The sequence below is a fragment of the Chiloscyllium plagiosum genome, unplaced genomic scaffold, assembly GCF_037043375.1.
Source record: "Chiloscyllium plagiosum isolate Xiang-an unplaced genomic scaffold, Cpla_swu_hap1 HiC_scaffold_4, whole genome shotgun sequence".
NCBI lineage: Eukaryota > Metazoa > Chordata > Chondrichthyes > Orectolobiformes > Hemiscylliidae > Chiloscyllium > Chiloscyllium plagiosum.
The window spans coordinates 19,103,097-19,119,900 of NW_028270142.1; the positions used below are offsets into that span (position 1 = coordinate 19,103,097).

The following is a 16,804-nucleotide window of genomic DNA, read 5'->3' on the forward strand; positions in this document are numbered from 1 at the left end:
TGCAACTGATGTTCCCACCTATTTTAGTGTCAAGTTTGGCTACACTACATTCTGTATCTGCATCCAAGTCATTACTATAGATTACAAATGGTCAAGAACTGAACCCTGTGTCATTCCACTAGTCGCAGCTTGCCAACCAGAAGGAGGTCCCTTTATGCCAACTCTCCGCTTTCTACCCAAGTTAATATATTATCCCTAACCACATGTGGTCTTAAGTTGGGCATTAACCTTTTGTATGGCATCTTATCAAATGCTTCTGGACGTCAAGATACACTTCATCTACAGGACCCTCATTATCTGCTTGTTAAAAACATTAAAGTACTCTAACAAAATATTCAAACAAGCTTTACCCTTGTGCATTTCTAACAGTCAGTCTCACCACTCATCCACAGTCCCTTGCCATGAAAAATTGGGGTTTGGGAGTTTAAATTCAACACTCACTATTGGTTTCTGCCTCTTTGTGTTTCTAAGTTCTCTCCATCTGGATTCCACTTTAATGGAGTAAAGGTCCTTCCTCATTACAATCTAATGTCCTCTTTAGCCAGCAATGATACCACACCTCCTTTTCCTCTTTCACTATCCTTCCTAAAAACTGAATACCCCTCGATATTCAGTTCCTTCTTGGTTTCCCTGCACCTACATCTCATTAATCCCAACAATATTGTATCTGTTTATATCTATTTTCACCACTAATTCACCCACTATCTTTTTACAAATGCTCCAAGCATTAAACCCAAGGCCTTAAGTCTTGGCCTCTTAATATTTCTAGTCATGTTTAGTTTATTTTGAATGGTGGCTTGAATTTTCTGCCTAGTTTTCTGATTTCCAAATCTACTTTTTGATTTTGTCCTTGTTTCTCTCTCTCTCTCTCTCACTCTCTCTCCCCCTGTGTAAAACACCTCCCCCTGCCATTTTAGCTTAACCCCTTCCTGACCGCACTAGCAAATACTCCCCCAAGGACACTAGTTTCAGCTGATCATGGTTAATCCTCTATCCCAATGCCATATTCCCGCTTCCTCACCATATCCCTTGATGCAGTTAAATAAAAGACTTTATCCATCTCTTTCTTGAATTCAGTGACATTGCCTCCTGTACTTGTGGTGCAGAATTCCACAGATTTGAGTGAAGAAATGTTTCCTCATCTTAGTCCTAAATGGTTTGCATTGCACCCGGAGACTGACCCTTAGACTCCCCAAACTGGGGAAACATCCTACCCAGATTTGACTAATCTGTCTAGTTAGAATGAATAGATTTCAATCAGATTCCCCCCCCTCATCCTTCTATAGAGGTAAGGTTGAATCAACACAACATCTCTGGTAGCTGCCTAGTGAAACTGCACAGCACTCTCTTTATGGCAAGGATATCCTTTTTTAGGTAGGGTTATCAAAAATACATACAATAGGTCAAGTCTAAGTTTCACCAAGGCCCTGTATAACTGCAACAAGACTCTTCCTACTTCTGAACTCAAATCAAATCCAATTGCAAGGAAGGCATTACCATTTGCATTCCGAATCACTTGTTACACCTTCCTGGTGTACACTGATACCCAGATCCCTTTGTGCATCCACGTTTCCCAACCAATCACCTTTCTGTTTTTCACACCGAAGTGTACGTCTTTACATTTAGTCACATTGTACTGCACCTGCCAATTGTCTGCCTACTCACTCAACTTGTCTAAATCACCTTGAAGCCTCCTTGCCTCCTCCTCACAACTCATAATCCCATTATGTTTTGTGTCATCTGCAAACTTGGAAATGTTCCACTTGATTCTCTCATCCAAGTCATTTATGTTAAATGAATGAAATACCCAGTAAACTCTCAGAAAATATACAGTGGCCTGACTTGGGGTTCCTCACAGACATAGCATCAAAACTAAATAAGTTTATCAGTGAACGGCAGAGAAATGACAGAGACTTAGAACATATTACCAGTGCTCTGAAACTGAAACTGAACTATGTCGAAGAGTGTAGCGCTGGAAAAGCACAGCCGGTCAGGCAGCATCCAAGACGCAGGAAAATCGATGTTTTGGCCATAAGCCCTTCATCAGGAAATTGCTCATGCCCAAATGTCGATATTCCTGTTCCTCGGATGCTGCCCAACCAGCTGTGCTTTTCCAGCATCACACTCTTCGACTCTGATCTCCAGCATCTGCAGTGCTCACATTCTCCTCTCTGAAACTGAACTATGTTCCCCTCCCCCATTTAAAATATAAAACACTGCAACACTGTCCAAGTCTGGAGAAAATGCTAGAAAGAAAGTGCAAAGAACTTCAGTGCACACCATCCTCTTATTTCTGTGCTCACTGCCATGTGGAAATAGAGGTAGTTTTGAGATTACTGCTGTAAAGCTGCTGCTTTTCAATCTCCTTACTAGCTCCTGAGCATCTACTTTTAGGTAAGAAATTGAACAAGGTCCTAAATTTTTGGTATCAATGTGAACGATTTGGGAGGGTTTTCACCCTTCCCCAGAAAATGTTGCTGTCACTGCTCTGTAACTCTTCACCAGGAGGCAACATACCATACTTGAGAAAATCTAAGATCACAGGAACAACTGTCAGCCCTCTCCTATACTCCCAACTAATGATCTTTCCTCCTTCTTCCTCCTCTCCCAGACAGCAGAGTTACCTGTGGTGCCACAAAGACATTGCAATTCAACTGCAGGAATAATGCACAACATCCTATTTACAGAATCAATCAAATGCATATTAATCCACCTAACTCTGAGGATATACCATAGAGGATGTTGCAAACAGATTTGGTTTCTTAAGCTCTACCACTATTTTATCTTATCTAGTGTTGGTGAACAATAGCTCTGTCCTCTCTCCTCCAAGGAATCAATGCCCTCAACAACATCCGAAACAGAAAACCAATTAGTGAAGAGGACTCCATGAGGGGTAGGAAAGATGCTGGATTCTATTATAAAGGATGAAATTACGGCACATCTGGATAGTAGTAACAGGATAGGACAGAGTCAGCATGGATTTATGAAGGGGAAATCATGCTTGACTAATCTTCTTGAATTTTTTGAGGATGTAACTCTGAAGTTGGACGAGGGAGATCCAGTAGATGTAGTGTACCTGGACTTTCAGAAAGCTTTTGATAAAGTTCCACACAGGAGGTTAGTGAGTAAAATTAGGGCGCATGGTACTGGGGGCAAAGTACTAGATTGGATTGAAAATTGGTTGGCTAATAGGAAACAAAGGGTAGTGATAAACGGCTCCATTTCGGAATGGCAGGCAGTGACCAGTGGGGTACCGCAGGGATCCGTGCTGGGACCGCAGCTTTTTACAATATATGTTAATGATATAGAAGATGGTATCAGCAATAACATTAGCAAATTTGCTGATGATACAAAGCTGGGTGGCAGGGTGAAATGTGATGAGGATGTTAGGAGATTACAGGGTGACCTGGACAAGTTAGGTGAGTGGGCAGATGCATGGCAGATGCAGTTTAATGTGGATAAATGTATGGTTATCCACTTTGGTGGCAAGAACAGGAAGGCAGATTACTACCTCAATGGAATCAATTTAGGTAAAGGGGGCAGTACAGAGAGATCTGGGTGTTCTTGTACACCAGTCAATGAAGGCAAGCATGCAGGTACAGCAGGAAGTGAAGAAGGCTAATCGCATGCTGGCCTTCATAACAAGAGGAATTGAGTATAGAAGCAAAGAGGTGCTTCTGCAGCTGTACAGGGCCCTGGTGAGACCACACCTGGAGTACTGTGTGCAGTTCTGGTCTCCAAATTTGAGAAAAGACATTCTGGCTATTGAGGGAGTGCAGTGAAGGTTCACGAGGTCAATTCCTGAAATGGCGGGATTACCTTACACTGAAAGACTGAAGCGACTGAGCTTGTATACCCTTGAGTTTAGAAGACTGAGAGGGGATCTGATTGAAACGTATAAGATTATGAAAGGATTGGACACTCTGGCAGCAGGAAACATGTTTCCGCTGATGGGTGAGTGCCGAACCAGAGGACACAGCTTAAAAATACGGGGTAGACCATTTAGGACAGAGATGTGGAGAAACTTCTTCACCCAGAGAGTGGTGGCTGTGTGGAATGCTCTGCCCCAGAGGGAATCAAGGGTTATGGAGATAAGGCAGGAACAGGATATTGATTAGGAATGATCAGCCATAATCGTATTGAATGGCGGTGCAGGCTTGAAGGGCTGAATGGCCTACTCCTGCACCTATTGTCTATTGACTTCTAGTATTCTTGAATTGTTTGGCAGTCACCTTTTCTTTCTCTGCCTTCTTGCTCTAATCTTTGGTGTGACCATAGTTCTTTATGTGCTACCCACAAAGCTCCTGACCTTCCATTATGCCACAGTGCCACCAGCTGCCAATCAAGTTCCAAGCTTGTCCTGGAGCTCAAGGTTCGGCAGCTGATGACACATCGTGCACATGTTGTTTTATTCATTGATGGATATCGCTCGCTTGGCCAGCATTTATTGCCCATTCCAGAACGCAGTTAAGAGTCAATCACATTGCTGTGGGTCTGAAGTCACATGTAGGCTAGAGCAGGTAGGGATGGCAATTTCATTCCAAACAGGACCTTCCTGAACCAGATGGGCTTTCCCAACAATCGACAGTGCACTCATGGCCATCATTAGCCTCTTCATTCCAGATTTTTTTTTTAATTGAATTCAAATTCTGCTTTCAGCCCTGGCAGAATTCATACCTGGGTCCCCAGAACATTACCTGGGTCTCTGGATCTGGTTATCATGGACACCTATTGAATTGTCATAGAACAGAAGAATACATGTGGATACGTAAGGTAGCATCTACAACCTTCCCCCATGTTACATTCCACACAATCGTGCTATCTTGCCATGTCTTTATTTTACGTTACCTTGCTTGGTCTTGACTTGAAGCATCACCGGACTCAAAACGTTAACTCTGCTTTCGCTGCACAGATGCTGCCAGACCTGCTGAGTTTCTCCAACGATTTTAGTTTTTGTTTCAGATCTCTAGCATCTGCAGTTCTTTGTTTTACATTATTGACTTGAGTTTATTTCCCTTTTGCTTGTGTTGTGTAGTGAACTCTTAATAGCTACTCATTTAAAAGTAACGTTTTTTAATTTTCAGCTATTTTCTTGTATTGTAACTCTGATCCATTTTCAGCCTCAGCCAGCTTCCCAAATGCAAGAGAAAACCTCCAGCCTCATCTTCCTTTTTATCTGCTCCTGAGAAGGTATATCTTCCACAGATCTGATTCCCCTCAGCTACAACTGTCTTGTACTTTGTAATAATTTTCAATCGCATAACATTGAATTGCATTTCTCCCAATTGCTTTAACCAGAACCAATCCATTGCTCAACTTCTGTTTCTAGACTTCCAACTTTTGCCATCGCTGACCCAAGGTTTTGCTACTGCGTGTACACTCTACCTTCCTGCCTAACCATAAATGTGATGAAACATAACTGACCTGAAACACAACCTCTATTTCTCTCTCCATAGATGCTGCCTGACCTGCTGTGTGTTGTCCAGCATGTTCTGTTTGTCTGCATTAAAAGTAAAGGCTACTACACTGAGGAAAAACATGATCTAATGTGCTGCTTATTTTAAAAGGATGACTCTCCTACCTGGTACGTGGCACATCGATGTTTGAAGAAACAACTTTTCTTTTCTGATCTGAAACAACAGGACGCATGTGATCCTTCTCATGATCCTGAATCCAGCTGATCTTTTTAGTTTCCAGTATTTTCATAGCTTCAATCTTCCTCACTAGGGGTAGCTGCTGTTCCAACACCTTCTGGTGGTTTTCAGTATGGTTTTGATCTTGCAATGACACAACTGATGATGTATCTCGACCATTGCAATTCAGCTGCAGGAACAATGCACAACATCCAGTTCATTGAACTATTTAAATGCATGTTCATCCACCTATCTCTGAGGATATACCATAAAGGATGCGGCATATAGATTTGGTTTGTTAAGCTCTAACACTATTTTATCTCATCTAATATTGATGAACAATAGCAGTGAATTTTAATTCCAAACTTCTTCCTGGCATTTGATGTGAACATTGGCATACTGAATATATTAATAAAGATAACAAAAGACCCATTTTCCTGCTGCCCACTTGCAATGCATTCTATCACGGATCAAATCTTTTGATATATCTGAAGTAACAGGTGATCACAGTTCTTGAAAATTCAATACATAATCCTGACCAGCTGTCCTCAATTGACAATGTTTCTCACAGGCAGAATAGGGAATTCAAAGTGCTCCTTGGAATATTCATTAATTTTAATTAGTAAAATAATAAATGCAAATATCTATTCTTTCCTTTGTTCACCGAAACAGATTAAGGATAGATCAGAAACATTCTCTTGAATATGCTTTCATCTTGAATATGCAGTTGTATAAGACTCTTGCAGTTGTATAAGACTCTGGTGCGGCCGCATCTGGAGTATTGTGTGCAGTTTTGGTCGCCATACTATAGGAAGGATGTGGAGGCACTGGAACGGGTGCAGAGGAGGTTTACCAGGATGTTGCCTGGTATGGTAGGAAGATCGTATGAGGAAAGGCTGAGGCACTTGGGGCTGTTTTCATTGGAGAAAAGAAGGTTTAGGGGTGACTTGATAGAGATGTATAAGATGATTAGGGGTTTAGATAGGGTTGACCATGAGAACCTTTTTCCATGTATGGAGTCAGCTATTATGAGGGGGCATAGCTTTAAATTAAGGGGTGGTAGGTAAAGGACAGATGTTAGGGGTAGATTCTTTACTCAGCGAGTCGTGAGTTCATGGAATGCCCTGCCAGTAGCAGTGGTGGACTCTCCCTCTTTATGGGCATTTAAACGGGCATTGGATAGGCATATGGAGGATAGTGAGCTAGTGTAGGTTAGGTGGGCTTGGATCGGTGCAACATCGAGGGCCAAAGGGCCTGTACTGCGCTGTATTTTTCTATGTTCTATGTTCTATCTTAAACTTACATAGCATTCATTGACAATGAACTCTGCAGCCAACTCCAATCTTTTGCTGTAAATGTATCCTGCTACAATAGATTTGCATGTGTGCTCTCACCTTCTTTCAATTGCACTTTCAGTGGCAAACCTCTCTGTTGTTAATTAATTTTAAGCAAATTTATTCAAGAGAAGAATCTTACTATGGATTATTGGAAGAAATGTGCGTACATGTCAATCTTTAAAAAAAGGATGGTAAGATGAAATATACAGAAAAACCTCCTCCAACACTATGTGAAGTAAAAGTCAGAAGGGTAGATTTTCAAATCAGTTATGTCAAGTAATCAACGGCAAACAGAAAAACCAGCAAAGAACTGTAACACTAATAATCACTTTACACTATATCCAGTGTTACGATCTGATCTTTCATTAGTCCATGAAGCACCTATCTATTTTCCATCAGATACATATAATTAAATCTGGAACACCATTAAAACAATAACTGTTCCTCCAACCTGCCAGTATGCAGTGCAGATTGAATTGAATCGAATTAAATTGAATTGAATTGAATTTATTGCCACATGTACTGAAGCACAGTGAAAAGCTTTGTCTTGCGAGCAATACAGGCAGATCACATAGCCTTTCCTGACAGCGGGCCTGGTAGATTGATTCTATAGATGAGAGGTTGGCCTTTGTGATTGTCTGGGCCACTCTCTATAGCCGTCTCCAATCTTGAATGGTACAGTTACCAAAATCAGGTAGTGATACATCCAGACAGAATGGTCTCGATGGCGCACCTATAAAGGTTGGCAAGAGTATTTGCCGTCATGCCAAATTTTCCCAGCTGCCTGAGGAAGGACAGAAATTGTTGGGCCTTTGTAACCAGTGCGTCCACATGAAGAGACCAAGAAAGCTTGCTGTGGATGACCACTCCCAGGAGCTTGACACTCTCCACTTGTTCCACCTCTGTGCTGTTAATGTGAAGGAGGGGGGGGGGCATGAGTAACATCCAGCCGAAAGTCAATAATGAGTTCCTTGGTTTTGCTGGCGTTGAGAGCTAGGTTGTTCTCAGAGCACCATTTTTCCAGGTCTTCCACCTTCCGTCTGTAGTCGCCATCTGAGATTCGACCGACTATGGTGGTGTCATCAGCAAACTTGTAAATAGTATTCATCTGGTATTTGGCAACGCAGTCACGGGTATACAGTGAGTACAGTAGGGGGCTGAGTATGCACCCCTGGGGGGCTCCAGTGTTGAGTGTTAGTGAGGATGAAATATTGTCCCCGATCTTTATGATTGCGGCCTGTGGGTGAGGAAACTGAGGATCCAGTTGCAGAGAGTGGGGTTTAACCATTCGTACTAATAGTTCAGCTAGTGCTGTTTAGAGATGCAGATTTAAAAAACTTTACAAAATGTTGGCATGAACAGTTTCAGCCCACTGATATGCCTTTTCGTTTATCCATTTTTTATGTTTCTGATTAGAACCTTGACAACTTTTTTATTTACTTGTAGGATGTGGGCAACATGAGCTGGCCGGCATTTATTGCCCATCCCTTGTTGCCCTTGAGAAGGTGGTGGTGAGCTGCCTCCTTGAACCCCTACCATCCCGGTGCTGTAAGCGGACCTATAATATGTCAGGTAGGGAATTCCATGATGTTGACCCAGCAACAGCGATGGAATGGCGATATCTTTCCAAGTCAGGATGGTGAGCGGCTTGGAGGAAACTTGCATGTAGTGATGTTCCCCTATATCTGCTGCCCGTGTCCTTCTAGTTGGCAATAGTTGTGGGTTTGGAAGATATTGTTCTCATATCCACATTAGTAGCACTGTTGTACTTTTTGGAGGAAGGAAGAAGAGTTGAAGGTTGTCAGATAAGCTGGCTGCAACACAGGATGTCAGTGTGCATCCACAATGCACTCACAGCCAGATCTAAAGAAAGAGATTCATGCAACCTAATTTTCAAAGAATCAAACACTAAGGAAGGTAGCTGTATTGTTAACTAACTTGCAACCAACTTATTCCACAGAAGTGGAGGAAGCCTTCGAGAATGAGTTTCTGCAAATAATGGGAAAGATTTGACAGAGAGTATGGTCAATGCCCAGAGTGTAGCACCATAGACCTAGCAGCAGGGCTGAAAGAATGTACTGTACTCCCTACTCAGGAGGTCAAAGTGTATAAATGTATGCACACGTCGCATTTCAAAACCACACTGCACAATGTACAACAATCCTGTCGCTTACCCAACACTCAGAACTTGTCCCATAGCAGTCTCACACTGTATCTTACAAAGCATGCGAGCCACGTACGCAACTCTACACACTGCAAAACTACAGCAGTTCAGGCAGATCACCCAATCAGACTGAGAACACAATCACTGTCATTTCGCATCTCTCTTGCAGAAATGGTTAGTCCATAACAAGAGAAAGATCATAGGACCAGAAGGGGTGTAATCCACCTGAATCCCCACAGTGCTCCCTCAAATTGTAGATTTAACAGGCAAAATATCACAAAGTTGAGATCATCCAACATGATAGTTGTTGCGAATATCGAGTTCATGATTCACATGTCCTAGAATATCCATTCAGTTTTATGAATCAAACTTTTCACTGTAGATAAATGTGAGGGAATTAGATTGAGAACCAGATAAGCAACTATGGACTTACAGTCAGATCTAAAGAAAGAGATTCATGCAACCTAATTTTTTAGAGAATCAAACACTAAAGGAGGCAGCTGTATTGTTAACTAACTTGCAACCAACACATTCCACAGGAGGTGGGGGAAGCTTTCAGGATGAGTTTCTGCAAATAACGGGAAAGATTTGATGGAGAGTATGGTCAATGCGACTCAAACAAGCTTGGAGTTACGTAAGGCTAAAATCTGCCAACCTCTGTATACCTCAGAAGGTCATGGGTGAGAATTAAACAATAATCTTCTATCAAAGCTTAAAAAATGTTAAGGTTTACACTTATTTCAATAAACTATCTAATGTAAGCAAAACCAGGTTGTAAACAAGTTAGTTCTTCAACAGGGCCTGCAATTCTGGAAGAGGGAATCATAAAACTTTATAAACCACATAAATTATTCATATCTGTCATGAAACCAAAGGGTGACATTAAGATAAAATGATTTGATTTCATTCCCATCTAACAGCATTCATTCCCACAACAGCATTCAAGTGCATTCATAGAGATGTGATGCGGTGTTAAAGGTACATTTGTGTAACATATTTGCCAACAGAAACAGGCAGTCCGGTTTGACGAACAGAAGGATGTAGTTTCAGATTCTCTGTGAGGTAGCCTGTATAGCACTGGATCGAGAGTCACAGGAGACAATAGTCCCTTAGACCTGCATTTCAAGCAGAGAAAACACTAACTCCATTGTTCACCACGCGGAAGGTGGATGGGGCTTAAAAATAATGCAATGTGCAAAATTTTTACAAGCCCATTTTGGCAGGCGCAGGGCGGGACTGGCTTTAATGACATGTGTGGCATGAAGTGAATGAAAGCAATGAAACTTTTTAACTTAGTTGTCAAATTTAAGTAATCTTCTCAATTCTGACTTTAAAGAGCTAAAAGGGGTTCTCATATTCTGTAAAAGAAGCAATATACTGTGGATGCTCAAAATTTGAAATCAAATCATTCTCCTGAAAAAAAAACACATTCAACTCAACACATTGACTGTCTTTCTCCACAAATGCTATCAGAGTATTTCATCATTTTCGTTTTTATCCAGTGTAGCCTGGCATTAAAAATGCACCAGGTGAAAGTGAGGACTGCAGATGCTGGAGATCAGAATCAAGAGTGTGTTGCTGGAAAAGCACAGCAAGTCAGGCAGCATCCGAGGAACAGGAGAATCGACGTTTCGGGCATAAGCCCTTCATCAAGCATTAAAAATGCACTGTTGAAGTTCTTCTAAAACCCTACGAAATGAGCAGCACATTTATGTTTAACAACTTAATTAAACATTACAAAGTTGGTGAGCAAGTCAACAATACAAGCACTGTAGATAATACAATGTGCTTGCGATTATACAAGTTACAGGATCAATCTTTCAGTCAGAGATTAAACTCAGAATGATTCCAGGCATTTTTTAAATGAATTAATTCTTCTCTCTGCAAAACACCTTGCCCAACTAAGCATACAGCCTGAAGATTTACTGCTGAGTTTGCAGCAGTGTTGTTCTACACTCTACACGCCCTATAAATGTTGTGCCAGAGGAAACTGGGCCAAATCTTCCTTCTCTTTACCCTCCCTTCTCTAGCAGGCCTTTTGAGCTGGAACAACAGTACACCATGTAGAATCATAAGTCCAAATCCTCCAGACTAACAATAAATACCACAAGATATTGAAGCTTTAGGTCTCTGTTATTGCACCATATCAAAGCACAATTATTAATTTTCACAGCAGCTTTTCAGTACAAGTCATGATCATTACGCTGATATTCAAGGGTACATGCCAGTTATAAAGATAACACAAAATGGAAGAAAAGATGAGAACAAAATATACATGGGGATACTAAATTATTTCTTTAAATCAATCAGGAATTGGACATTGCTGCCAGTATTTATTGCTCTTCACTACTGACTTTGAGAAGGTAGTGGTCAGTCACCTTCTTGAAATGCTGCAATCTGTGTGATTTAGTGTCATAGAGTTATACAGCATGGAAACAGACCCTTCAGGCCAACTCGTCAAGACTACAAAATTTCCCAAACTAAACTAGTCCCACTTGCCTGTGTTTGGCACATATCTTTCCTATCCATGTACCTATCCAAATGCTGTTTAAACTTTGTAACTGTAACTGTACCTGCATCTATCACTACCTCTGGCAGTTCGTTCCACAAACGACTCATCATCTGAGTGAAAATGTAGCCCCTCAGGACCCTTTTAAATCTTTCTATTCTCACTGTAAACATATGCCTTTGTAGATGATAGACAGGACTCAGGGAGTCAGAAGACAAGTTACTTGCTGCAAAATATTCAGCCTCTGACCTGCTTCTGTAATCTACATGTATGTTTATGGGTGACCAAGTTAAGTTTCTGGTCAATGATGACTCCCCCAGGATGTTGATGGCCAGAGACTTGACAAAGGTTAATGTAATGAATATGAATGGAAGATTCTGTCCTTCAGTAAATGGTCATGGCCAGGCGAAAGGGCAGCACGGTGGCTCAGTGGCTAGCACTGCTGCCTCACAGCACCAGGGTCCCAGGTTCGATTCCAGCCTCGGGCGTCATGTGGAGTTTGCACATTCTCCCTATGTCTGCATGGGTTTCCTCCGGGTGCTCCGGTTTCCTCCCACAGTCCAAAGATGTGCAGGTCAGGTGAATTGGCCATGGCAAATTGCCCATAGTGTTAGCTGCATTAGTCAGAGAGAAATGGGTCTGGCTGGGTTACTCTTTGGAGGGTCGGTGTGGACTGGTTGGGCTGAAGGGCCTGTTTCCACACTGTTGGGAATCTAATTTAAGTAGTGTGGTACACATGTCACTTGACACCATCAACCCTAGCCTGGATGTTGTCCAGGTCTTGTTAAATGCCAGAAGGCTGCTTCAGTATTTGAGTTTCTGCAAATAACAGAAAATAGTACAAACATCACCTCTTCAGGCATTGTTGAAACAGTTGAGGTTAGTTAGGCTGAGGATTGTGATGACTGACTTCCAACTCACACAAACATCTTCCCTTCTGTCAGGTACGACTCCAACCAGAGAAGAGGTTTCTCCTGGATTCTTATGGACTTCAATTTTGTGAAAGCTTCTTGATGCCATACTTGGCCAAATGCTGCTATAATGTCAAATGCAGTCATACACAATTCACCGGCACAGTCAAACTCTTTTGTTCAGACTTGCACCAAGGTTGTAATGAGGTCAGCAGCCAAGTGGTCCTCATGGAACTCAAACTGAACACCAGTGAGCAGGTCATTACTGCATGACACTTGATAGCACTGTCAATTACATCATCCATTAATCTGCTGATCATTGAGAATAAAACCATTTAAATTAGGCTGAACTGGATCTGCCCTGTTCTTTTGAATAGAGAACATTTCCAAGTTGTCAGGAATAAACCACTGGCTGTGCTGGAGCTGCTTTGCAAAAGGCTCAGCTAGTGCTTGAACAGAAACATTCTGAAATACTGTCTGGACATTGGGGTTCTGAATTCCGGGAGCTCAGCCATTTTCTGACATATGCAGAATGAATTGAATTGAATTGAAATCTAGCTTTTGTGATGATGGGACCTCATCACATTTCTACACTCAACATTTCTAGCTAAAGATAATTCCAAACTTATATTTTTACACTGATCTGCTGAGTTTCTCATCAGTGAGAATATGATTGTTTATGGTTCATCCTCTTCATTTAATTGTTTAATTCCCCACTACCATCAATGACTGACGTAGCAGAGTTGTAGAACTTACATCTGATTTCTTTGTTGCAGGGTAGCTTGGCTGTGCCTACAGTATGCAAATTCCATGTTGAGCATGCTTATAAACCAGTATATTAGATTCATCAGGTTGACACCTCATTTTCTCTTCCATGCTGCTCCTCACTGAACAAAGGTTGATCCATTGTTTGATAGGAATGATAAGATTGAATGGCCTGTCAAGGCATGAGATTATAAATAAAATGAATTATAATTTTGCCAGTCCTTATTGCATATGAATGCCCTGTAAAGCTATTCAATTGTTATGAATCCATCACATTTAGTACAATGGTAATGCCAGAGAACATGTCTGCAGTGAGAAGACAGGATTTCAACGCCACAAGGTATGTTGATCACTCCTATCAATATTGTTATTGGCAGATATACTTGCAACAGGTACACTGGTGAGGATCAGCTCAAGCAGATTTTCCCTTATGTTGGTTCACTTGCTACCTGCAGTAGACCCAGCCTGATAATAATCCAATAGCATGCTACCTTTATGCTGAAGGACTCAGTCAGCATTGGTGCTACAAAGCAGTCATGGTGTTGGTCATTGACATCTCCCACTCTGCTACTTTGCTGCTATTTAAAAGTTGTAATTCAGTGCTATTTAAAAGTTGTAATCAAAATAGAGGAGAATCAACAGTTCATCAGATGGAGGATGTAAGTGGTCATCAGCAGGAGGTTTCCATGTTTTGTTAGACCTGGGCCTTCATGAAATCTGGAGTCACTCCCCTCTCTTGACCTACTGCCTCCAGTGGGTATAATTTGCTGTGTATACCCAGGAATAATAATGAAGACAGCTAGGACAGTGGTTAAGAGCTGTGATTTCAAGTATGTTAAGCTGATAGTACAACTTTCCTAATTTTGGCACATGTTCCCAAATACACTTTAGTGCTGCAGGGGGAGTTCATAATTGGAGGATTTAGTTTTGATACCTTTGGTTAGTCCTTCACCTTCATGTTAACATAATTTATAACCAGAAATGTTAAGATTCTAGTTCTAGAATACTAAATCCAAACTGCATGCAATATTCTTAAATATTATAAACTAATAAGTAATAAACTATTAAAATGTTGGCGTCAAACATTATTAAAAAGGAAACAGGAAAGCAATGGATCTCAAAGGTCTTCAATGTTTACAGTGAGGCCAACAGTAACTTTAATAAGACATCTAACTTTGTCCCAAATGCAGACTTCTATGCCAATGCATCTGGAAACACTATCAACCCCGGCATTAACATTGATCGAAACTGGCAGCCTTTACAATTGCTCAATTCCGTAGGTGCTATTTTTATTATATTTTCCTGTGGAAATATTTCTCTTTTGTGATTAAGCAAACATATTCTTTGATTGTTACAGTGTGCATTTTAACCACAGAGCTCCACGGAGTATAAACGAACAACAGAGGAGGGAGGTGGAGTCCCAAGGGCAATATCCCTTGTGGTGCGTCCGGACCAAAAAGGACCAGAAATGCTGGGTATTACATATTCAATTATTTACAATTGCCAAGCCCTGCCCCCCTCATTCTTCAAGGTTGGGGGCACGCTTGTAGAAGGTACAACGCAGCCCCACCTGACGATGCTTGTGTTTCATTCAACCCCCCCCCCCCCCCCCCCAGGATTGATTGATGTCAGCATTTAATTACAGCACAGTAAACAAGCACTCCACACACTGCAGCTGCCCTACAAAAAACCCAGGTTGCTAAGAGCGAGAGATCTCCGATCACAGCATTTTGGCGCGAATTTTTCTGGGATTTCCGATGGGTATTTATTTATCTTCCTGTTTTTTTTTTCTCTGATGTGTGCGTGGAGCTGAGCGACTGCGCTCAGTCTGAAGACTTCAGTGTACATCAGAAAGAGATTTCTGCACTTTCACATCTACGTCCTGACTCGGACAAAATGACCATCCCTGCATGAAATTCCAAGTCTTCACGTTTCACCAAAGGGGTCACTCTGACTCGGTATCCCTTGTCGAGGACAAAAAGTACAGGAAAACCTACAGCGGCCAGGTTAGGATTCGAGTCCAGCTATCACTAATTCACACAGACCTGTGCTGGCTCAGCGATTTAATCTGTCCACACAGGGTCAGAATGAATGATCCGCCCTCCTGAATTTGAATGATTTATTGTCATTTATCTCTCGTGTCAAGGGGGGAAGCCTGGAGCCTCTCAGATGCCCAGGGAGCAGTGAACGGATTGACTCAATCGGGTTGGACTGCATCTTAATAGAAAGGGGGGGTTGTAAAGTGTTGCTGCTCCCGTGAGTGATGTGGCAGCGTTAGCATGCAGAGGCGGGCGAGCGCACACACACACACAGTTCACGTCAAGTGACATACACACCTTTTCCCTGCATTTCAGCTGCACTTTGCTGCCGTGGTTATGGAAGCCGGGTCCCACCACCACAATCTCCTCCTCCGGGTATTCCCTCAGGCTGCCATCCTCCAGCATCACCGTGTAGAAGTTGCACCGCCCCCCGGACTCGCTGCTTTGGCATTTCAGCGCCTGGATCACACCGGGAACGAGTTGCCCATCCCCGGCCGGACTCGGAGCACAGACCCGGCTGCCCAAAATCGACCTCTTTGCAGAACGGCGGGCTTGCATCGCGAGCTTTTTCGCCCCCCTTTATATAATATATATATATATTATATATTTGGCTTGTTTCTATTTTAAGTAATCCGATGCAATTGTAAAATAACGAATGAAATTGTTACATATATCTTAAAAAAAACAATCAAGCCTCACACCGCCCGGCGTTCAGAGCAGTTGTTTGTTTTCATAGCCTTCGCAAAGCTGACATTGCAACTTGTAAGATTAGGAGTGGATTTCTGCAAAGACACTGGAATGACTGCCCTGTTCATTACTTTCAAAGACGCATATGAGATAAATGAACATTCATGAATGACAGTCATCCCGAATAAATATCAAGATCTCAAAATAATAATTTGAGTAAACAATTGAAAAGTTAGGAAATCGTTTGGTTTCTTGAATTCAAACACTTTCTTTCTCACAAATGAGCTGACGTTTTGTTTAATGATGTGGAGATGCCGGTGTTGGACTGGGGTGTACAAAGTTAAAAATCACACAACACCAGCTTATAGTCCAACAATTAGTGCTTCCAGTTAAACCTGTTGGACTATAACCTGGTGTTGTGTGATTTTTGACTTTTTTTATCCCGTTCCCATATAATTTAGTGGCCGCTTGAACATTCAACAGGTTAAAATAAATACTCACTACCGTACACTAAAATGTGGCTCATCTGGACATTATTGAACATGATGCATCCACTTTTGGATTAGGGTTTTTTTTTTTCCGTTGTACAGTCCTCTCAGCAACGCCTTGCCTCTTTCTGAGACTGGGCGCCCGATCCGTACTCTGTTGTCAGTGTTTCCATGCTTTCGCTGAGATTTCCTCTGTGTACCGGCGGAATGAACGCTCTCCGCCCCCTCTGTGTAAACATGTGCAGCTCCAGGTGGTGCCCCAACCCATTGG

At 41.9% G+C, this 16,804-nt stretch overlaps 1 protein-coding gene across 2 annotated transcripts in view; it reads right to left on the reverse strand.

Moving 5' to 3' along the window:
* Positions 1 to 16,518, reverse strand: part of znf704 (zinc finger protein 704) — a 192,380-nt gene extending 175,862 nt beyond the window's left edge. For both annotated transcript variants that reach the window (XM_087985999.1, XM_043689092.2), the window contains exons 1-2: positions 15,656 to 16,518; positions 5,582 to 5,823 (exon numbers count right to left, since the gene is read on the reverse strand). In XM_087985999.1, coding sequence (XP_087842125.1) covers positions 5,582 to 5,823; positions 15,656 to 15,916 — 503 coding nt within the window. In that variant the 5' untranslated portion in view covers positions 15,917 to 16,518. The remainder of the gene's footprint in view (positions 1 to 5,581; positions 5,824 to 15,655) is intronic.
* Positions 16,519 to 16,804: the final 286 nt, after the last annotated feature.